Source organism: Pelobates fuscus, chromosome 10 (genome assembly GCF_036172605.1).
Source record: "Pelobates fuscus isolate aPelFus1 chromosome 10, aPelFus1.pri, whole genome shotgun sequence".
NCBI classification, from domain to species: domain Eukaryota; kingdom Metazoa; phylum Chordata; class Amphibia; order Anura; family Pelobatidae; genus Pelobates; species Pelobates fuscus.
The window spans coordinates 25,676,103-25,700,802 of NC_086326.1; the positions used below are offsets into that span (position 1 = coordinate 25,676,103).

At 39.7% G+C, this 24,700-nt stretch overlaps 2 protein-coding genes across 7 annotated transcripts in view; one reads left to right on the forward strand and one right to left on the reverse strand.

Moving 5' to 3' along the window:
- The window catches only part of BTAF1 (B-TFIID TATA-box binding protein associated factor 1), a 398,618-nt gene that overhangs the window by 222,124 nt on the left and 151,794 nt on the right, over nucleotides 1–24,700 (reverse strand). The window lies entirely within an intron of this gene.
- Nucleotides 1–24,700, forward strand: part of CPEB3 (cytoplasmic polyadenylation element binding protein 3) — a 101,187-nt gene that overhangs the window by 9,438 nt on the left and 67,049 nt on the right. For 3 of the 5 annotated variants that reach the window (XM_063435227.1, XM_063435230.1, XM_063435231.1), the window contains exons 1-2: nucleotides 7,157–7,307; nucleotides 7,471–8,321. In XM_063435227.1, coding sequence (XP_063291297.1) covers nucleotides 7,482–8,321 — 840 coding nt within the window. In that variant the 5' untranslated portion in view covers nucleotides 7,157–7,307; nucleotides 7,471–7,481. Of the gene's footprint in view, nucleotides 1–7,156; nucleotides 7,308–7,401; nucleotides 8,322–24,700 lie in introns of those variants that run through there. The other 2 variants (XM_063435228.1, XM_063435229.1) reach the window with 2 other exon arrangements.

Consider the following 24,700-nt stretch of genomic DNA (forward strand, 5'->3'; position numbering starts at 1 on the left):
TTCTGAGAGTTGCAGTTTTTCTAAAAGCTCAGAAAAAACAAAAGTTAATGACCACTGCACGTTCCAGAATTCATTGCTTTGTCCATAAAGCTTGCTTTGTAGCGAATTCTGGTATAAAGTGAGCATCTTGAAAAGTGCCACGGAAAAGCATTTGGCACATTATTAGCTAATTAGATCTTTGATTGGTCTGTGACATCTCTACATCGCATTAAAAATGAAAATTGGTTAAATCCATTCTGAAATGCTTTTTAAAGTTTGTGTGGCTCCTTTAAGATAAAAGCTCTGATTAAATAAATACACATATTTATTTTTACATATTTGGAAGCTCAAATACACAATTCCCAGGCAATGCTTTCCATCTCTGTAAGACATACTGGACAGATTGTAGGGGTCCTGCAAAGTCTCACAAACTGCATACTTCGTAACTGTCCCTGTTTAGAGCACAATCCCCTCTTTTCTATCCTAATGTCCCTCTTTTCTAGGAGCTCCACATTGTGAATGTATAAGCGTGTATAACAGAACTCCACAGCAATAATAATACTCACTTTAATGTTTTAAGTACAGTAGATATGTTAAGAAATCAGTCTGAATAAATAAGATTTTCCTTTTTCTAAATTATATTTTAGTTGCCTAAATTATTAGTAAGTCACCAAAAATCTCTTAGGACAGCCCTACCAGGCACCCCATCCACACACCTAATATTAAAGTGACCCTCTTTGTCCATTTGACATTTTGGAAGCTTTGCACTTGCTGCCTGTCTTGGAGGTGGTCCTGAACCCGTAAGGGTCGATTTCACAGTAACGTAATATGAAATGTTTTCCTGGATACATCTTTCTGCTCTGCAAATTAATAGGGTTGCTATGCAATATATAGAATTATCTACTGCCGAACTGGGAATCAATTTATCAATACCTTGCTTTCTGATCAATTCATTCAGTTCCCTCATGTAGAATATTAATGCTTCATACAGCTCACCTGCTCTCTTTTCATGATTCTACTATTACAATGAAATTCTGTATACTCGGCAAAGTGCGTTCTGAAAATCTACATCATAAAAGATGGGAATAAATATATTTTTGTCAGTCTGTTAGTAATTAAAGAACATGAACGGAAAGAAAGTATATACCCAATGCTTTACAAGCATTACTTGGATGTTGCTGTGTATGCGTATTAATAATTGGCTGAGAATTGTTACATCTAATTTACCTTTCTCACCTTGGTTGGCGTAGGGAAGGTCATAAAGGAACTGACATTCCTTTTACTGCTTTGTTTAAAACAAAACAAAATGCTAATTTCAAGTCCATAGTTTGCTGTATATCTCCAAGCTTTGCAGCATCTGCATTTTAGATCCATGAAGACTTAGCAGACATACTGCTTCCTTAAAGGAACACTCCTTTTGAATGTTAAAAATAACCCCCCCCCCCCCCCCCAAAGTAAACATGTTTTTGTTTTTTTTTGTCTGCATGTTTTCTTTGTGGATATATGGAGGGGAAGCGGCTTGTAAAAGCTGCAGACCTGCTTTCTGCAGGCTTTGTAAACCCTTCCCCTCTTTCCTCAACCCACACTTTCAATATGTGTAGGCATCGGAATACTGCAATCAGAGACATTTACATTGAGAAGCCTCAGTGCTGGACATACGAGCGTGTACACGGTTTCATCTGTCCTATGCTTCCCAATGAGCTGATGTACAGCTCATTGAGAAGGAAGGCCGCACGCGCTACAATAGCGCACCTGCCGATTCCTTTAGTTCTGTGGAGCTCACTGATAAGGAAGTAAACCTCCCTGAGGTTTGAGGTATATGTTGGCTGTTTGTTATCTGTCCCCAATATAAAAGTGCCAATTTGCTCTCTTATTAGCTGTCATTAACTGAAAATTGACAGATTACAGGCACATTATTACGGCACAAACACTGCATATTGGCAGGGTGTCGAAGGGTGGGGTCACTTGTGATGGAACTAAACGCTGCTTTTTAATAAATCCACCCATGACTATCAGTAAATATATATCCAATAAATAGCCAAGGAAGCACCTCTAGGATCCATCTGAGGAGTGGTCAGTGGAGGTATCACTAGGCTGTAATGTAAACACTGCATGTTCTCTGAAAAGTTTACTGTATTAAACCTGCAGGGACTGACTATACTCACCAGAACAAATACAATAAGCTACAGTTGTTCTGGTGACTATAGTGTATATTTCTTTTAAACTAGGCTTAAGCAAAGTTTGTCCATCCTCGATCAAATATCTGCAGTCTGTAGAATCCATATAGAGCAATCAGTGTTGCCAGATTCAAAAAACTTTTCCCAGAACATATTCTTGCTTCCATATACACAGTTATTCACTAAACTTTGACATGCTAAATGATGCCTAAATTTCAACTCTGCTATAGTCCCAGCTTGCCGGTCTTAGTGTTAATTTTGCAGTTTGAGTTCTATTCGCTAATATTAGGATTTTAGTAAAGAACACTGTCAGTATTGACCTTTTAGTATTTGGAATTCCAATGCTGCACGAGACAATTAAATTAATCAGAAGTAATCTGTGTTTCCGCTTCCATTATTGGATTAACTTCCTTCTTGCAGAGTATGGAGTCTGCATACAGTAAGTTAGCACCTTTTATCTACTGCCCATCAACATATAAAGTATGACAATATCCCAGGAAATAAAGTGGATGTGGCCATAGTTGCAGGAGGGAAAGTAAGCAATCTTTCTATAAGAACTGTATTCATGAGTAAAATGACTACTCTCCTGCAGCATATGACTAATGCATACCATAGAGCAGTATTTTGTGGAGCTGTCCATTAACATGACATTTGTGTAGAAAAACTTGCTGGATCTGGTATCTCTACTGCTATGACTCCTGTGTAGCAGCATGTTAGGCAATGTGCATTACTGTATATAGCATTTGTTTGTGCAAGGCAAAGAGGCAATCTGCTGTTTTGTATGGAGTGCACAGCAGATTGATGGTGGGGCCGTGGGGGGATGAAGTTGAGTGGTGCTCCATGCATGCAGGGTAAGGTACAATGAAATGGTGGTGCATGTGTGACATAGGGGCAGTTGCATGAGTAGAGTATGAATGTTGTGAACGTCGCTGTGGTTATACAGCACAGTTGTTTGGAAAAGGATGGAGTAGGTGCTGCTGCTTGTATGAAAGTGTGTAGCTGTTTATATATAAAAAGGACCGAATGTAGTTTTGCTGCATGAGTCTTGGTATGGAAATGGCTGTTTGTGTTGTCCCATTGTTGGTGCATTGGAATCCACAACAGAGGAGTAAGATGGTACAATGAATTGCCCTACTTGGATTTTTTTCTCTCTCCTGTTTGGCATGAGCCCTGTATATTATTATTTGGTATGTCATCTATATCTATCATAATGACATTTTTTGAATTGCATCTAAGAAGTCTACAATGAAAGCAGGTGGAACCAGATGTGCAGATTTTTTGGGGGGGTATCTGAGAACCTCATTTGAGAATCCTGGTTCCCGTGTACTGTGGACACTGGCATTAGTCTTTAAAATGAACATTTGCTGTCCTGAAATGAGGGTTGTGGAAACGAAGTGCTCTGCTTGTCAATGTATAACTTTCAGAATTGGTAGTGGGGGTGAGTTGTGCAACTCTCAGACGCTTCCACCATTTATACAGAATTAAGCTCTGTGAAACAACGCTTGACCTCCTCACACTTTGCATGAGAACGTTCAGCGTCTTCAGAAATCATTTATTCAATGCTTTCCTATGGAGAAGGTCTAATGCGTGCACGGCACAAGCGCATCCATTTCTGACAGAGGGGGAGGAACCAGCACCGAGGGACCTTGGTGCTGGTAAGAGGTATACCTAGAGAGGTGTGGGGAGAACAATAGTTTTATGCCTGAAGTATAGCGTTAAGAATACACTTTTTGTGTATCTGTAACACTATAGTTTTCGTTTAAGATTTCAAATTTGAGGACAGTGGGGTGACTTAGGTGATATAGCATGGATTAAAACAGGCTTCCTCAAACTCCGTCCCTCCAGATGTTGCTGAACTACAACTCCCATGATTCTCAGTCTTTCATTCATAGAATCATGGGAGTTGTAGTTCAGCAACATCTGGAGGGACGGAGTTTGAGGAAGTCTGACTGCTACAGCAAACTGAAGTACCCGGAGTGCCATGGTACCATCCATTGTAAGTAGTAAAATTGTCATAGAATGGTTTGACTTCTTAACTGGGATCTGTTGGTTGTCACTCCCCTATATCACACGGAGAGCCAGAATCCCATGCTTCCAGGACTTCCATTCACTCTCCTGAGTTGAGCTTTCAGTGCAGAGCTAGCATCAGCTGATCAATTTCAGCCAATAAGCTATGCCCTGTACTGCCAGCTCTCCGTCAATGTAAAGGAGGGAAGCGGTACCCAGCGCACCCCAGTTAAAGGGACACTATAGTCACCTGAACAACTTTAGCTTAATGAAGCAGTTTTGGTGTATAGAACATGCACCTGCAGCCTCACTGCTCAATGCTCTGCCATTTAGGAGTTAAATCCCTTTGTGTATGAACCCTAGTCACACCTCCCTGCATGTGACTTGCACAGCCTTCCATAAACACTTCCTGTAAAGAGAGCCCTATTCAGGCTCTCTTTATTGCAAGGTCTGTTTAATTAAGATTTTCTTATCCCCTGCTATATTGATAGCTTGCTAGACCCTGCAAGAGCCTCCTGTATGTGATTAAAGTTAAATTTAGAGATTGAGATACAATTATTTAAGGTAAATTACATCTGTTTGAAAGTGAAACCAGTTTTTTTTTTTTTTCATGCAGGCGCTGTCAATCATAGCCAGGGGAGGTGTGGCTAGGGCTGCATAAACATAAACAAAGTGATTTAACTCCTAAATGACAGTGAATTGAGCAGTGAAATTGCAGGGGAATGATCTATACACTAAAACTGCTTTATTTAGCTAAAGTAATTTAGGTGACTATAGTGTTCCTTTAACCCCTTAAGGACACATGACATGTGTGACATGTCATGATTCCCTTTTATTCCAGAAGTTTGGTCCTTAAGGGGTTAAGCAGTTATACCGGTCTAAAACAGTTTGACTACTTAGAATGGATGTGGGGCGCCAGGGCAGCCCCAGCGAGCTGTAGTGGCTATAGTGCTTGGAGCGTGTATGGGTGCCAATTACATGAAAATATAGAATTCTGGAAAAAGTGCCTCCGGCATGAAAATGGAAGGAATAATTTTTAGACCGGTCCAAAGGCGAATTTGAAGAAGAAGCAGTCTGCAAACTAAAATCACATCCATATGCTATTCTTGGTATAAAGTAGAAGTAAAAAAAATATATAATAAAGCAATTCTGAAAAAGTATGTGCAGATATATATATATATATATTCTCGCCAACAGACACTGCAGAGCTTGATCTGCAAGGCAGGGGTGTCTGAAAGGGGATCCTCTGCTGTTTCGTGGAATTAAATCTCCAACGTCTCTCCTGGGAGGGGGTATTGAATGACCATCCTGTTTGTATAGGATGCTGTATTGTGTAGGAGGCTGTCTGATTATTTTGTATTAATATATAGAAAGCTATTGCTATGTTATGCTTATTTTGGTGATGATTATGAAACCTGCATCTGACTGGGAAGCTGTTCCTTTAACCCCTTAAGGACCAAACTTCTGGAATAAAAGGGAATCATGTGGAGCCTACGGTACACAGTGTACACACACTACCCATTAGCATCTTCTACCTAGATAAAGGTAAAAATCCCATGTTGCTACAGGCACATTGTGCTCTAATGAACATAGTCTGGTAGTGTTAAAGGGAAACTCCAGTGCCAGAAAAACGATCCGTTTTTCTGGCACTGGAGGGTCCCTCTCCCTCCCACCCACCAATCCCCGGTTACTGAAGGGGTGAAAACCCCTTCAGTGACTTACCTGAGGCAGCGGCGATGTCCCTCGCTGCTGTCTCCTCCTCCGCGACGCTCCTCCTTGTGATTGCGTCGGCCGGTGGGCGAGACTGATCTCGCCCACCGGCCGAGGAGACCTACTGCGCATGCGCATTACGTCTCCCCATAGGAACCATTGAAAAATCATTTCAATGCTTTCCTATGGGGTTTTGAGCGACGCTGGAGGTCCTCACACAGCGTGAGGACGTCCAGCGACGCTCTAGCACAGGTTTCCTGTGCTAGAAACTAGGAAGTGACCTCTAGTGGCTGTCTAGTAGACAGCCACTAGAGGTGGAGTTAACCCTGCAATGTAATTATTGCAGTTTATGAAAAACTGCAATAATTACACTTGAAGGGTTAAGGGTAGTGGGAGTTGGCACCCAGACCACTCCAATGAGCAGAAGTGGTCTGGGTGCCTGGAGTGTCCCTTTAACAGTGCCGTTACAATGGAGGGTCTCTCCCTTGTTGTTTTTACCCCCTTATGCCCCCCTATACTAAGTAGGAAACCAGAATATGTGTGTGTATATATGTATATATGTGTGTGTGTGTGTGTGTGTGTGTGTGTGTTTTGTTTTTTTTCAAGGAAATGTACAATTTATAGATTTATACTGTGTGTTACAATAGCTAGACTGACTATAATTATATGAGTACTTGTTATAGGCAGGGTGGCAACTAGTCTAATTTTGTACAGGTGATGCCAGTTAGTCCTGGTTAGCCCTGATTGCATATTTTAGGAAGGATTGGCAGAAGGATCTCAGTGTGTGTGTGTGTGTCTGTATAATATTTTGTGTCTATAATATTTTGTGTGTGTGTATCTGTCTGTCTGTCTGTCTCAATATGCATCGATCCAGTAAATGTTTTTTCAGGGAATCAAGCCTTTGAGAATGTTCAGGATTATTCACTAAACTAAGCGTATTAACTTCGATCATGGGGGGGAAATAATCTGCCAATTCTGCTCCTGTCACTGCTGGGTAATCTAAGCTTCAATGTTCCATTTGGAATTGAGTGTATAACGGTGCCTGCGGATTGGATTTGGGGTTCCCAGAAGCTGGGAGGAGGAGGAGGGGTGGGGGAATGTTGAAATGTGAAGCTAACAGACTGCATTGAGGGCAAGGTGCACTGGCTCAGCGATAGAAGGGGGTAAACTGCCTGGAAGGGGGAGGGTTGGGGTTACAGGGGGTGGGTTTAATATTAAGAATAGGGGGTGGGTGGTGCAGTTCGCTGTCTGGGCTGGCCGTACCGGTGTGAGCACCCCGGGGGAGCAGGGCCTGGTCACCTTGCTGAAGGACGCTGCTCTCTGTATTGGGAGGATGGGAGGTGCCTGCCTATAACAGGAACCAGAATCAGGCTCGGAGTGCAGGCTCAGCTCACAGTTCCGGTACGGGAGCAAAGAGACGTGGCGGCTGGCAGTGTAATGTGTCTTATTTATTATACGGGCTGCGGGAGAGGGGGGGAGCCGGGGCCACAGGATTGGCTGACATGCTGCATGGGGGATTAGGGCTTTGCATTGCAATCAGCCCATCAGGTGACAGTGACACTCATAACCCACATCTGCTTTTATTCTGCTCTTTCAGCTGTGCAAACCATGCAGGATGATTTACTGATGGACAAAAGCAAAGCTCATCAGAGACAGCAGCAACAGCAGCAACAGCAACATCCAGCCCCACCATCCTCCTCCTCCCAAAGTCAGCAGGAAGCCAGCACAGAAGCCCCCTGTACTGCAGAGCTCCCCAGCCCAGAGAACAGCCCCAGTGTCAAAGAGAAGATGGAGTCCCCCATTCTCCCTGGTCTGAGCTTCCCTCAACCTGGTCAGCAGGAGCCCCCCAGCGCCCCTTCTCTGTCCCCTTCTTTTGGCAGCACTTGGTCCACCGGAGGCACTAGCAGTGCAGTGGATGACGGCTATTTCCAAGGGATTACCCCTGTGAATGGAACTATGCTCTTCCAAAATTTCCCCCACCATCACCACGTCAGTCCTGTTTTTGGGGGTACATTCCCCCCCCAGCTGGGGGTCACACATCAGACTCAGCAGCAGCAACAGAGGAGGTCACCTGTGAGCCCCAGTACCCATGCCCCTTACAACCAGAGAAACACTTACAGTCATCAGGCTATTCTGACCAACAAGCCCTCCTCCTCACCTTCTTCCTCCAGCTGGAATAACCAGCAGAATGCTGGCTGGACCAACCCTTCCAACCCATGGGGGACCTTGCAGCCTGGAAGAGACCCCCGCAGGGCTGTGGGAGTGGGGGTAGGGGTGGGAGTTGGTGTCCCCTCACCACTCAATCCCATCTCCCCATTGAAAAAACCTTTCTCCAGCAATGTCATCGCTCCTCCAAAATTCCCTCGAGCATCTCCGCTGACACCCAAACCCTGGGTGGAGGACAACGCATTCAGGACAGACAATGGCAATTCACTACTGCCTTTACAGGTAATTAATATCCTAATGCATCTTTAAACATTTTTATACGTACATGTATGTATGTTCTTTTTCTTTTGCCTTAAGCTGTAGATTTATCCTACTAACCCTTTGTGTTGCAAAATACATTTTCGCCAACACCCTACCTGGAAGACCATTAGGATATTGATGTCCAACCTTGGCAACCTAGATATACCCTATGGCATCCTATGCGGATATACCCTATGTGGCTCAGCCACCTAACATATCACAGGATATGTAGACCAAGGCTGGATACCACATCTGAAATGGGACAATAAGATTGTGAATTCAATACATATTGAGCTGCCTGTTTCTTTGTCCATTGAGCTCAATATCGCATTTGGGCAATCATCATGTCCTGTGTAACCCCAACCCTGCCATACTGCTTGTAGAGACGTATACAGCTAATTTCTGCCAAATGATTTACATGTTTTAAATGTCACAATATAAAGAGTGCGCATACAACAGAAAGCCAGGCTACCTGTAATATTTTTAGAATAAATTCTATTACTATGTTGCCCGTTGTGCTGACCCAAGGATAGATTATTAAACCTCCGTTCACAATGGGGGGTGGAGATATACATATATCTAGGTCTTTCTGCATCATGCGTTGATTAACTATTACCAAGCCTGGGTATATGTGTATATAGAAATGCATTATTGGAGAATTAGTGTGTGTTGTGTGTTTTGTTTGTTTTTTTGGTGGGGGCCAGTAGCTTTTATTTATTCTATCGTAGAAATAGCCATTTGATGAACTAAACAACTTACAGAATTACCCTGACTATAAATGATCTTCTCTCTTTATTTTTATTTCCCTTCCTTTTTTATTTTCAAGCAACCTTTATTCAACCGGTTTAATTTATTCCTAGATGTGTAATATTACAGGTTTTCTTTTTTCTCTTCAATATAAAGAACTAAGGTTTTAGTCTTTTTATTTTTATTTTTTTTCTTGCTCTGCGTCGTCCGTTGGATTTATTTATTTATTTGTTCCGTTCCTCCATCATTTCCGTTTTAATCTAACGCAATAGATTTCACAAATAGTAATTTATTACAATGTGCCGTTGAGTCCTTTTGTGCTGCCCTTGTAGGTGATCAAAGTGTAGGAGGGGTGTAAAAAGTGGTCTCTTTGACAGTTTCCAGCATCGATGTCAAATTCTATGCATCATTTACACAAAGGCAAACGTATTGTTAGGTAACAGCTGTTGGAGACATACAGGCCTTTAAATGGAAATTAAGTGGTAGTCAACATTACAAGTCTGTTACCTTGACAATCTAATTATAGTACTGTGGTCGGCCTAGTGAATCTCTAAATCATTTATTGGCCCAAGTGGTTTCCAATAGGTCTGCGTTTTTTTGACATTTTTTTTTTTTTTGGAGTGGTCTTTCTGAACGTGTTTTGGATGTTTTACATTTTGTTAGGATCGGTTAGCTGCTTGGGTGCTATACTATGATCAATTGGTTTGACTCGATGATGAGTTAAAGTGCAAGTTACCTTTATTTTTTTGTGTTTTTTTCTATTTTTTATTGCATTTTGTTTGTTGTTGTGCCCTTCTCCTTTTAATACACCAGCTATATGCCATCTTCCTTTTTACAATAGAATACAGTAGCTAAATAATATCCACCAGTACAGCTCTTTTGAGGCTGTGCATCTCGGCAAATGTATTTTACGAACCTCTGCAGTGTTGGCTATTACAAGTTAGCCATTCCTGTTTTAAAGGAGGTGTAGGATAAAATACTTAGTTGATAAAAGGGCAGTAGTTAAGGGATCCAGTCACCCTTTAATTTTCTGGATGATCTAATGAGCGGTATTTACCTGCATCTTAATTCATTATGACCATATGTTCGTGGCACATGGGGATAACCAAATGGGAGGGGGGCGTACAGCAAGTAACTGATTAACTGCTATAGGTAGACTATTTTAAACTGATAAGAGGTGTATTCTTGCATATATGAATGTAACATTTTACAAAATCTCGAATTGAATAAAACCGTATTTACTACACTGTTGGTTGTGATGAGACGACTAAATTTAAAAATATTCGACTGTCGATTCACAGAGGAAGCTTGATAATGAAATCTATAGGCAATAGAGCCAAATTGTATTTCCTATTTTGGAGCTTGGCTTAATCCCTTTCATTTTACAGACTAGGGGATAAACCCTTCCGCCTCCATCGCTTCGACTTTAAGTCTGGAATTCAGCTGTTTACTGCTTAGTGAATAAGCCCCATATGTGTATTTCAATTCTTTCCTGCATTGTCTCATTTAAAAATATATCATTATTTTTATTTATTTGCTCTCCTAGATATATTCTCAGCTGTTTGTGTTCTCCCAAAACAGAATTTAATCACCCAGTTTGTGCATCACCTTGCCTACAAGTATTAATAGTGTGTCTGCTTTTAGCAGGTGCTCGCATTGTACCAGAAGCTGAATTCTGACCACACAGGAGTGTCGGATTGCAAGCTTATGTGGAAAATTTGTTTAATATTTTATATATATATATTATCTCTATCCAGAGTAAATCCTCTACCTCCCAAAATGTTAAATCCATCAGACTATGCACAGACCCTGTGTCAAAGCAAAATTATTGTTGTGTTTACTTTTAATATTTTTTTTTTAATCTAGAGCAGCTATATGATATGCATTGTGGGTATATACATCAAACGCACTATCACTGTAATGGTTTAGTTTTGACTCTGCATTTTTTGTTTGTGTGTTTATTTTGTATTCAAAATAATTTTGATATAGATATTTCACAATGCTCTTACAACCGTTTAATCGGGTACACTTTTTAATTAATTTAGCACTATTTAATTTGTCTCCCACATTGGAATTAGTGTAGGACCCACCAATATTAGTTGTGGGCTTTGCTCGATATGGCCATATACTGGATCTGAAACCCCATATTTGTTTTCAGAGATGGGTGATTTATAAGTAGCCTTGTCAAATTTTGAACTGTATTTTTGTGTGCGCGCTGTTCCTTAATCTGTATTAAACAGAATAAATGTTGGCAGAGTCACAAAGGGTTAGTCCGTAAACTGGGAATTTGTGGACAATTGCAAAATATTAGGCCAATGGCTACATTGGAAAATCTCTGTCAACGTTTGCAATTTTCCATAAATTTGCTAGTGGTTCTTACCATGTCATTTTAGACTGTTAGCTCCTATGACTATATCCTTTATAACTCGAGTTAATTATGTGTGAAATGCTAGGAATTTCTAAGTTAAGTCGCTGTTAATATTACCTGTTCCATTTGAAAAATCTAATAGACCACTCCACGTTAACCAGTGTGATCATAAATAATCCAACTCGTTTTTAGTGATTTAAAAACCGTATAGTCATTTCCATGCACAACTGCCAAAACAAGTGTGACAACAATTAGATTTTCTAAAGCCTCTATCTTGCCATACAGTTTTGCAATTTGTCTTTCACTTAATTAGAATTCCCTATTTAGTAAATAAAGAGCTGAGAGAGCTTATCATTGTTATGTCTATTTATTTATTTTAAAAAAATATTATTTTTCCTTCTTTATGGCTGACTTGTTGATGAACATTTGCTATGTTTTTAAAAACCGTACAACCCTCATTAGAGACCCCATCCTGACGTGCTGATATAATGTAAACATTGCTTTTGGTTTTATTTGGGGCTGTGGAAATTTGGGGTATTGGTTAAAAGTAATGAATCAGATGGCTAACCTGGAATGCAGCACAACACCAGCCCTTGCATTTCAAGTACACATTTGTAATATTGTATTGTATCTTCTGTTTTCAAAGCGCACTTTTTAACATTTAAAAAAGGATCTGGCCTCAAATGGGGTGGATTATCTACTAAATACTAATCTGTAAACTGAAAGAGCAGATGAACGTTCAGTGATATATTTCTCAGTAAAATGTTAACATTGTAGCAAATGAAAAACCGAATCAATGGTAAAAAGGATCGTCACTGCTTTGGGAGCAGAAAACGTGAGCTCTGCAGCTCTGTCTCCAAAAACTTACGGGGGTTATTATCTAAACAGTGAATTGTGCAAATTCACCAGGTTCTTCCCAGTTAAGACCAAATACCTGAGCTGAAAACAGCTGAATTTAAGATGTATACATTTTTAAAAAAAAAAAGTTATTTCCCCCCTCTCCCATGTTTTCTTTTCTTTTTTTTCTTTTTCTTATTTTGACTTGAAATGTTCCGTTTACACTGGCGTAATCGCACAAACCAAGTGAATGTTCTGGGGCATGAAAAATATTACTGCATTTATAATTTTTGGGTTTTCCAAAGAAGGATGCAGAACAATAGGAGAAATGAGCATATGTGCTGGCACCTTACAATACGAGCACAAACTCTGGATTACTTCCAGTGACTTTACAGTAAAATAATCAATTTGTCAATAAATGACTGACTGCACTAGTGCAGTTCTTTATATGTAAGCGCAGGTGTTTGGTTTATTTCTTTTGTTTTGTTATATTTTTCAAGGCTATATGATCTGTCCCATTGTACAGCGCCACGGAATTTTGCTGGCGCTATATAAATGATAATAATTAACAATTCTATTCTAGAGCTGTTACCTTTTGGGTTGCTGAAGAAAGAGTAAATAGTCATTTATTTCTTTATTTTTTACTTGTGTTTCATAGACCTTCAAATAACCTCTGTCTTCATGACTTCTATTTGAGGTGCTGGTTACCACTTCCCAGAGAGGATGCACCTATTCTTATACCTCTCTTGCCTCTGGTTTATTGAACAAACTGGTTGTCCGAGGGTTAGAGGTCTCTGGTTTGCACATACCTATAAAGGTGGAAGGGACTGTGTCATGTTGGTCTTTCTATAGTGTTTCATCTTCACAAGGAGTCACGTTGAGTACTATAGATGGATGTTAAAAAATGTGTTTTACTGTCCTCTTTAAATCTATTTGGTGTATCTTTTTATTAAGTGTTCTTGCATAGCAAGACCACTTAATGTTATCTCACATATATATTATTATTATTATAGCCAAATTTGCCACCCTAACTCCTCCCACAGTTTTAACACTTCATAGACAGAAATATACCAAAACGTGCAGATTGTTCCCGATCGGATTGCTATTACTTTGTGGAACGTTTCGCCGAATGGTTCACGGAATATCGTCGTTCTTGTGGCGAAATTTGTCCCATAGGAATGAATGGCAAAGCTAGAGTGGGAGCTGGCAAAAGCTGAAAAATCAGGACATGATTTCTAAACTGCCACCACTCCCTCATTTTCAGGCCCACCTACACAAATCTTATATCAAAACGTTCAGCTATCCCTGCTGCCACTATAAATGTCCACGGCTAAGCCATAGTCCTGATAGATTTCACATTATGACCATTTGTTTGCAACTCACGCCGTCCATTGACATTCATTGAAACTCCACTCTGCAAAGCTCACATTTGAAGGGCAATTTCTAAACTGCGACTGTGCCTTCATTGTTAATATCTCATAGACATACTATGCATCAAAATGTAGGTCTGTGTCTTGTGATTCTCACAATATAAAGCTCTTCACTGTAGGATTTATAGTTTTTAAAATACAACCGTTTGAAGATGGCAACCGCAAAAATATTCTGACCTGTGCCAGGCTGCAGCAGCAAGTGATGTCATAGACAAATCCTTTTGTACACCTGCTAATGTTTTTATAACTGTATGGTTTAATGTAACTGTGAAGCACTTTGGGCAACAACGTTGCAATTAAATGTGCTATATAAATAAATAATAGTTACTCCGCCCACTCCAGTTGTAGACTACTGGTGGAGGCAAGAACACTTCACACAATTTCCCCAGAAATTGTAGCTTTTCTAGTTCTTATTATTCTTATTATAGCCAAATTTACCACCCTAACTCCTCCCACAGTTTGTACACTACATAGACAGAAATATACCGAAACGTGCGGATTGCTCCTGAACGTTTCGCCGAATGGTTCACGGAATATCGTCGTTCTTGTGGCGAAATTGGTCCCATAGGAATGAATGGCAAAATATTCAAAACTAGAGTGGGAGCTGGCAAAAGCTGAAAAATCAGGACATAATTTCTAAACTGCCACCACTCCCTCATTTTGAAGCCCACCTACACAAATCTTATATCAAAACGTTCAGCTATCCCTGCTGCCACTAGAAATGTCCACAGCTCAGCCATAGTCCTTATAGTTTTCACAATATGACCATTTGTTTGCAACTCACGCCGTCCATTGACATTCATTGAAACTCCACTCTAGCCAGTTCAAATTTGAAGGGCAATTTCTAAACTGCGACTGTGCCTTCATTGTTAATATTACAGAGCCTGTAGGTCTGGGTCTTGTGATTCTCACAATATAAAGCTCTTTGCTGTAGGATTTATAGTTTTTAAAATAAGACCGTTTGAAGATGGCAACCGCCAAAATACTCTGACCTCTGCCAGGCTGCAGCAGCAAGTGATGTCACAGACAGGGCCTTTTGCACCTGCTAATGTTTTTATGAATGTATGTTTTAATGTAACTGTGAAGCACTTTGGGCAACAACGTTGCAATTAAATGTGCTATATAAATAACGAATAACACTTACTCCGCCCACTCCAGTTGTAGACTACTGGTGGAGGCAAGAACACTTTACACAATTTCGTCAGAAATTATAGCTTTTCTAGTTCTGTATAAAGTACCGGTACTAATATCAACATAAAGAAATTTTATAAAAAAAAATGTGAATGTATTTGTAATATATTTTCTTTTTCCATTCTTGTGTAGTAACAGTTTTATTTTATTTTTTTTACAACCCAGTCCACACCTATTGTTTTTTCAGTATTCTGAGTTAATTGGTGGTATTGGTGCAAGTTTCCCCAATAGTGCTGGTGTGGAGCCTTTATTCCATAGCCAGCTATGTACTCTTAGTGAAACCAATACTCTATCACACAAACGGCAGTGTGAACGTTCACTCTGATTTCCTGTCTGGATCATGCCACCCTCTCCTCTTCCAGAATCTTAACTTAAAGGTTTAGTAAACTGGAAAGGTTCTCACTGCACTTTACAGTGGTTACAAATATAGCTCCGTAAACAGCTGAACGATGTGCGCTCTTCCTCTTAAACCTAGTGCTGATCTACACTTTCACGTTTAAACCCCCTCCACGTTTAAATGAAAAACGCAGAGAAAGCGGATGAATTTTGAGAGGTTATTGATGTGGCACATTTTCCCATCATGGCAAAGCTAGAGAGAGCATCTTATTTTATTTAGTTATTTTAAATGTACTATTACTCTAGACGAGTCTGTCTGTCTACATGATAATGGACTTCAAGAGGAAATGCTACCTTGAGGGGAAAGGCAATTTTCTAATGGGCGGATAAAAAAATTATTTGAACAACTTGCATCAAAAGAAAATCTGTTGGCAGCCTTGTGCGATTCAAATTCCAAAATATAGAATAATTCCCTGTGCATTGTCCCTCTGTGGAGAAAACATTGAGTGTGTCACATTCCGGTAGAGCATCACCAGATATAGTGATGGCAAAGAACTGTAACCGAGCCAAGCACACTTACCGAAACTGCGCACCTCACACCAGTATACGCTTTACTAGAAGCTAAAAGGCAATGAGAAATATTTTATTTTTCCCGTTGGCGCATGCCTGTTAGTGTTTAGATTAGATTATGGATACCACCAGTTTTCTTACCTACATTCAAGCCAGCCAAGATGTTCTAGTAGCAATTCCGTTCTCAATAATGATTACCATTATCTATTCCAGTGCTTCACTTAAAGAAGTATTCTGGTCAAAGTGTGTTGCAGTCAAATATTTCTCATAAAAATAAACAAATACAACGCTGCTCATAGGTGCTTTCTGCCTAATAATTCTGTGTATAAAGTCATCAAACACAAAGACCTTCAATTTTCAGTTTCCTCTAGTGGCTGTCAGTCTTCTAGAAGCATGGTTTTTGACAAATAAAACCACTATTTGTCAGCCTTAGTAAAGCACGTGTGTTTTTTTTTTATTTATTTAATTTTACATCTCCTTTCCAAAAAAGACCAGATGTGTACCCCAAAAACCACTTCATTAAGATGAAGTGTCTTTGGTGATTAGTGTCCCATTCTCGTTAACTTATTGTTGATATTTATATAGTGCCAACTTGTTCGGCAGCGCTTTACATTATTATGAAAGGTGGACATTTTAACAATAAATGAGACCATACATCACAGTCTAGGATGAGCTACCAGTCTGGTCATATTTACCAGCAGAGTCGAGTCGCTATTTAAGATGTAACTAAAACAAAATGTTTGCATTTATCAGAGCAGAAAGCAGGGTTGCTAATATCCAAGTACATCTCAAGGTGGTTCTGTTGGAGGGACACATCGTTCTCATTATTTACCAGAGCTGCAGTGAGCGTTCTTTAATTTGACCTTTTACACAAGGCTTTTATTGTTCTTTTTGGATTTTTAGTTTGATTTTTGTTTTTATTATTTTGTTTCCTCTATTTTGCACAAAAATTAAGCAAACCAATTGTATTTTATATATATTTTTTTGTGGGGCTCTTCCTTTTATTTTAATTTAAGAGAAGAATAGTAGAGACACTGATACTGTAGCTAAGTTGTGGCTTATTTATCTAAGCAATAATTTTGAAGTTATATTTGTCCATAACATACAAACTGTGTGTGTGTGTGTGTGTGTGTGTGTGTATATATATATATATATATATATATATATATTTTATTTTTTATCACCATCCATTCTAGTTTTCTTCCAAGCTATAATGCTGTACACTTTGCATGTAACATTACATTCATATTGTATTGAACAAAGTGGAAGTACATAACATCAAGCTGGCTTGGCAAAAGGGCAGTTACCCAACAGCTATAGGACTGGCAAAACATCTGTGCGCATCCTAAAGGTTAGCTGAGAATTATGAGAAATGGTGTTTATAGATCTGCTTCCAAAGTGAGCCATTGCTGAAAGGAACACTATAGTCACCTAGACCACTTCATCTCAATGCAGCGGTCTTTTAGTCTTATCCCTGCAATGTAAAACATGTTTGTTTGTTTTTTTGTTTTGTTTAAATAAATTTTTAACTACACTATGTACATTGCAGGTTTAAAGGGATACTGTAGTGCAAGGAATACGAAGCTGTATTCCTGGCTCTACCGATTCCCTCTGCCTCCCCCCCTCCCTTGCGCAAAGCTTGAGGACACATCAAAAGTACGTTACGATTCCGGAAGTCCTCTAGTGACTGTCTGGTAAACAGCCACAGAGGGCAGACTTAGAGCTGCAATGTAAACATTGCACTTCTCTGGAACTGCAATGTTTTACATTGCAGCACTAGGTGCAAAAGGGACACAGCACCCAGACCACCTCAATGACCTGAAGTGGTCTGGGTGCCTACAGTGTCCCTTTTAAAGGACCACTATAGTGCCAGGAAAACAAACTTGTTTTCCCGGGACTATATAGTCCTTGGGTCCCCCTCCCGCTGGGCTGAAGGGGTTAAAACACATTTAGCTACTTACCTTAATCCAGTGCCGGGCTCCCTTGGCACTGGCGACCTCTCCTCCCCCTTCGACGTCAGCTCCCAAGTGGAGCCGCATGCGCGGCCAGTGGCGCGTGCATTCAAACTGCCCATAGGAAAGCATTACTCAATGCTTTCCTATGGACGTTCTGTCGCGGAAGCGCCTCTAGCGGCTGTCAGGAAAACAGCCTCTAGAGGCTTGATTAACCCTCAGTGTAAACATAGCAGTTTCTCTAAAAGTGCTATGTTTACAGCTGCAGGGTTAAAACCTGGGGGACCTGGCACCCAGACCACTTCATTGAGCTGAAGTGTTCTGGGTGACTATAGTGGTCCTTTAAGCTCACGTCTAGGGCCGTCTTCCTCGCTACCACTAGAAGCGCTTACACCTTCATAGGTTTGTGCGTGCTGTTGGCCGCACGTGCCTAGTTCAAATTCATTTTTACTTTATGAAGCAATGGATAAGAGGAAATTGATTGTGGGTGATGTCCGCATCCAAGCTGACATCACCAAACAAGGAGCTGGAGACTGCAGGAGAAAAGTCCCTGGACCGGCAGCAAGGGGAGTAATTTTCCTACTGTGTCTGAACAGATATTACAGTAGCTAAATGAGATTTAAAAAAATGAAATAAAAAAACTTAAAATGTTTAGTCTAGCTGGGAATGCCAGTGAAACCAGCAAGTAGGTCAATCATACCCAAGCTTGAATATTTGATGCAAAACCATGTTTCTGTAAAACTTGGCAAGAGGTTTATAAATAAATGAGGTTAGAAAATCTTTCTTCTGGCAAATCATTGCATTTGTAAGTGTAAGTGCCAAAATGAAAGAAAAATAGCCTTTCAAATCCGTAGCGTCCTGCGCTTTGTCATGTTTACCAATGAGGAAGGCTGTTTGTGTCAGTTTTGCAGCATGTTGAATGTAGGGAGTGGGACGTTGGCGTATTGTTACTGTAGCGTTAACCGTAAGAATAGATGGATTATCTGTTCTGCCGACTATTAGAGCCGATATTCAGCATTTTACTGATCATCGGTATCAACCTTGTAACTTACCGATATTACCGATAAGTTCCTCACCTTTTCCTGTCACCGCATGCTGTCTTCTGTGTCTGGAAACTCTAGCCGCTAGCCAGTGAAGCGCCACGTTGTGACCTCATGTCACTCCTCCCTGTGAGTCCCTGCATGCTGAACTCAGCTGAAGGCAGGGAGGTGAGACACTAAATGATCTCCTGTAATATACCGGGTTGGCATACAGAGCTATCACACTCTAAAAGTAGCAGCACTGTACCCAGCGCTTAGGAATATGTTGGCACTTTATAAATGACTAATAAATAACTACATGCTGGGATCTCAAAGAACCCAGCATGTACTGGCTGCCTGAGAGTTATAGGAATGTGGTTGCTGTCAGCACGTTCAGTTAACCTTTGGTCGGGCACATTGTGCCTAATGGGCCACCTTTACAAAACAAACTTTTTACTCAAATAAAAACATGTTTATTATTCCATTTGCTCTACAACATTGGCGAAAGCAATTTCTGAGCATTTATTACAATAAAAAGTAGCATGTTCCATACATAATGCACGTTTACACTTGGCTGTGCCTGTTGGATCAGTGGCGCCTGACCGAGGGTTAATGACAGTGCTATAGATTGTCTCAGGTGACAGCTGTCATTTAATGTCGCACACAAACTAGCCTGTGTGTGTGTGTGTATATATATATATATATATATATATATATATTATGTCTATGTAAAATATTATGGGAAAAAATACTTCCTTTATGTGCTATTTTTCCACTGCCATGTAGGACCTGTGTTTGGAGAATTTTTATTTTTGTTTTGTGCCTCACTCTGAAGACATTATTTGGTGTGAGTCGAAAAATAACAGATGCAGTGGTCATGGATGGGACTACCTGACCGTCAGAGGACCTACATGAAAGCGGAAACAAAGAAGATGAGATAGGAAAGTAATTTTTATAATTTACATGGACCTGATTTGTAAGGGAAAAAAATGCATCACTTTTAAAGTAAGCATTAAAATGAGACAAACTCTATTTTAGGAGACAGTAGTCCTTTAAGTGAACTCAGCCATTCAGTGAATGGCTCAATTAGCTGGCTGATACATTCATTAAGTTCACAGCAGAAGCTTTATAAATAGGGTGTCTTTCAGGTAATCCAGAAACTTTAAAATCCTATAAAGGGACCAACTCCAGCGTGTGCCGTCCCACCATGTCACTGGTAGCGTGGTGCATAGTATGTCCATGGGTTGAATAGCTGACAAATTAGACCACATACTACCTATTATAGGGGGCAAATTGAGTGCAATTATGGAGTAAAATCAAGGTGGCTTTTTGCAGGGGGGGGGGGGGGATGTGAGTGGAGGCATCTGTCATCACTTGTTAAAAGACTAAGAAATAATACATTCTAAAACATGTATCGTGCATTGGAATGAAAAGTATGAAGTTGGGTGCTGAATGCTCCAAGCTTCCAGAAGCTCACATTGATCAAAACAGTGATCCTGCTCACCTAGGTGATTTGAAATGAATCTGCATTATGTTTGTTTTACGCTGTGAGGTTTGTGAGCAAGTTCTTATTAGAAAACTGTTTTGGACTATTTTGTTTTTATTGGGGGGGGGGGGGGGGGGGGGTTTATTTAAATTGTGCATGTGTATAGTATCAAAATAAAGCAATATATCATCTGAAAACTACAGGATATGTGGCAGCAAGGGGAAATTATTGCTTTTTAAAATAAACCTGCCTTGACAAAATGTCTTTAATCCCTGTGTCATGCCAAAGCATGAGTTGGCATTTGATGTGTTATGAGTTGTTTTTGTACGTGTTGGGATAACCTTTATTGTAGGCCTAAGCCACAAAACTACTAGATAACCATCACCAGAGCTGGACATGGGGCGTCATAAAAGGTATGGGTGCATGTGCTCTGACTTTAGGTTGTTCAAAGGAAATCATAAAATAAAATAAAAAATGGAGTGGGCAATATTGAGAAACAGGGGTCTGGCCATTTAGAAACCATTAGTTTGAGGTATATAATGAAAATGATGGATTTTTCAGAGTGAGATTTCTTTTTTCTGTAACATCTGAATCTCCCACAATAATTCTATATAGGGGGTAAATATGTTAGATTTCTTGTGTTTTCTCAGATTTTATTTTCTGGACTGTTTTGCAATGTATCTGTTTCTGTAGCTCACTCTTCTGAGGAAAGCTCGGGTTAACACGTTACCAAAAGGGTTAATTTATATACGTGTGATCAGTAAAGGAAGGTTGTGATACTATAATTCTACTGTGTGTGTGGGGTAACCTAAGACGCCCGGATTTAAAGTCTTGGTGGTCGCAGTAAATTGTGTACTAGGCTAGGGTGTTCGTGTAGAAGGGATTGCAGGGGTTAATTTAGTTAATTAAGTGGTTGCTGGGATTTTTTTATTTTTTTTCCATTAGTAAAATCATAACTTGGCATGTAATTAAACCTCACATGTTAATTAGGTTATGCTGATTGGTACTGTGGGAGATTTAAAATTATGTCAACTTTTCAGTAAGTCTAATCTAAATTAGACTGGAGTGGTTAAATGTTAAGGATAATGGATTCAACAGTAATGTTGTCGCCTTCCGACCATCCACTGTAAGGAATACAAGGAACATACAAACTCTGCTTCTATTATTTGTTTTGTTTCTTTCCTCCCATTTGTGCTGTAACGCAGTATTTCAGTTTTTTATTGAAGGGGGGAGGGGGTGGGGGTTTTTGAGACCTACTTAGAAATAGGCTTGTACAATGCAATATATCTTGCTTTAAAAAAAAAAAAAAGAGCGGTGGTGGGAGGGGGGATATTTCTAAAATATAATTTTTGAAATTTATTTTTGTGGCTTGTTTTTGTCCAAATTCTGTGAGACCGCTGACATTTTAAATTGGAGTACTGCAAACTGTCCCTTTCAGCCAGTATTTCACTAAAGCCCCCATATCTTTCTCTGTGCACAGAATTCCGGGAACGACATTTCCACATAAAGACAGGTGTTGTCTGTTGCTACCTAGATATAGGCGGTGTCTGTCATTGTACTGGACAATTGTAAATTATATATTGGATGGATGTGACCTATAATTTCAGTAATCTTTTCCCTATGACTTTAAAAAAAGACCAACCGCATATATTTGTGAAATATATATAAAGGTGTAGCAAAAATAAGTAAATGAATATAGAATGCACACCATAACAATCTCAAAAAAATATTAAAATTTTATTATGTACAAAAAAGTACCAGAATGAAAACATATAAGAAAACATGAATATAAACAAAGTAACAGAAGTAAAGGCAGATACAATAAAATAATAGTGATAAATTACCACAAAAATCCTTACAAGCCTCAGACAGAAACACGAGTCACCAAACCCTCCAACGTTTCGGCACCAACTGGCTGCCTATTATTTTATTGTATCTGCCTTTACTTCTGCTATTTTTTTTATATTCATTTTTTCTTATGTTTTCATTCTGTTACTTTTTGGTACATAATAAAACGTAAATATTTTTTTGAGATTGTTATGGTGTGCATTCTATATTCTATATACATTTGAATATTTAAAGCACTTGAGGGAGCGCTTATATGGTTTGCACCTGGCTGTTCTTATATTGTTTTGGCTCTCCATGTGCTTTGTTTTGAGAATAGCAAAAATAAGTAGCCATCTATTTTCCCTTAATGAGTTACAATGTAAGGGGATTGTCATATTCCATTGTGTGACTTCAGCATTTTGTACACCTTTGCAACCCATGCAAGTCCAAATTACCTTGAATGAGCTATGTTTGTTCTAGAGCACTACAGATGTGTGCACCAGGAATAGCTGATAAACCTCAGCCACTCCTTGGTCTTTATAGACCTGCATACACTGCAGCAATTTTTTCTGCATGTAAAATTACGTTTTAATGCGTTTTTTTTTTTTTAAAGATGAGAAAGTCCAGGATTGACATGTTAAAGTGTTTATGCATTATGTAATATGGAAAGGGATGAACCATAACTCTGGCTAAAGCATCCATTGTCTTAAAATGAGTGCAGAAGGTCCCTTGCAAGATTCCAGCTCCAGGATTGTCTTTATTCTAAACGTATCTGCTCTCTGTCTTTATAAACCGGGCACCACCTCTCGCGCTCTGCTTCATGCTGAGACTGCTGTTATGACGATACATGATCTCTAGTTGTTCTCTATGCAGATTTTGTCAACTCAAATGGCTAATTTTAGCCGTCTGTTCTGAAACCATTTAGTGAAAATGTAGAAATCCATCATTTCCCATACAGCCAGCCCTTGCTGGGGCTGTTGGCCATGTGGCAGTGGGCATAATTTATGGATTTTAACTTAATAGTGACATTTTGTAAGAGGACAAATATCTGGAATTTCATAGATTTAAAATACAGAAAGCTTAAAGTATTTAGAATTCTGTACAAATCTGAAATGATGCAAAAGCACATTGTTGACAAAAGATGTATATTTCATGACTGGCACACAGCAGATCAGAATAAAATAGTAGTTTATTCCCACAGTGGTTACACGTGTGCAAACTAAATTTACACAAGCCGAAATATTGCCTTTTGTCTTATGTACAGGCTGATCTCTGGCATAAGGTGGAGCTTCTATCAGCCGTAAATCTCAGCGGCTGATGGGAACAGCCGTCTTCATGACAGATGCACAATGACTCTGAAGGCACACTGGTAGATCTGAAACTGTCAATGACACCCACAAAGCTTGCATCATATGGGGGTATAGCGCATATGGCCTCTGTTTATTTCAAAACGCCATGTTTGGTGAGGTCAGAGAGAAATTCAGGAATAGGTGAATTATGGACCCTTGTTAAATAGTAAAGAGATACTCCAATCTTTATACCTTTTACCTTTTGGAGTTAAACTGTTTAACCTTGAAGTTGGTGCCCGACATCCACTCCAGGAAGGTGTGTATGCGTGTGTGCTCTTTCCCTTTTGAGCAAAATATATGTAATTGTAAATACCTTGACTCCTATGTAGAAAAGAACAGTTTGATTAATATTGAACAATATGCACAACATGACTCCTCGCCGGAGCAAGTTTGGGAAATGGACAACATGGTTGGTGAATCATTCAACTTTTACTGGCTATTGTACCATTGAGTTTTATTAACCATAAATGCAAATGTTGTTCTTATTGAATTCCTACATTTACCCTAGTCTGTGCCATTTCGGAGTCTCTTGTATCTTTCATTTGGTCAAATCATCCTGATTGATGGGCCAAGTGGAGGCGATGTGACAATACTTAATATGTCATCTGGGAGTATATTGGGACGGAGAAGCTGTCTCTGCTGCTAGCAACTGCTAAATGTCAGGGATAAATGCATTACAGGGTTTATTCTTCATAACCCTCCTCCCGCAGAGGTGATCATAAGAGGATAGAGCGTAAAATTAAGTGAATGTGCGGATGTGTTTGATTACATAATAAATGTATGCCTGTGTGAGATTTTGGTAGTTGTGTAATGTGAGGGCGTGGATAGTTCTATGCATTTAATATGGTCCGAGTTTAACGAATTTGGGCCTTGATATTAATGTTGTTGCATAAGCTTTAATATTTTTGGATATCCTTTTATTTGTATTCTTTAGATTTTGCCAACTATTAAAATACAAAATTTAAATATTTTTCATGTTAAAGGGACACTATAGTCACCAGAAGAACTACAGCTTAATGTAGTTGTTCTGGTGAGTATAATAGTTCCCTTCGGGCTTTTTTTTTCATGTAAACACTGCCTTTTCAGAGAAAAGGCAGTGTTTACATTGCCTCTAGGGACACGTCCAAGTGGCCACTCCTTGGATGGACATTGAAGGTGCTTCCTGGCTCAGTGCTGCCGAAAAAGCAGCCCTGACATTCAGCATCCCCACGCTCTGCATGGAGACGCTGAATTTTCCTCATAGAGATGC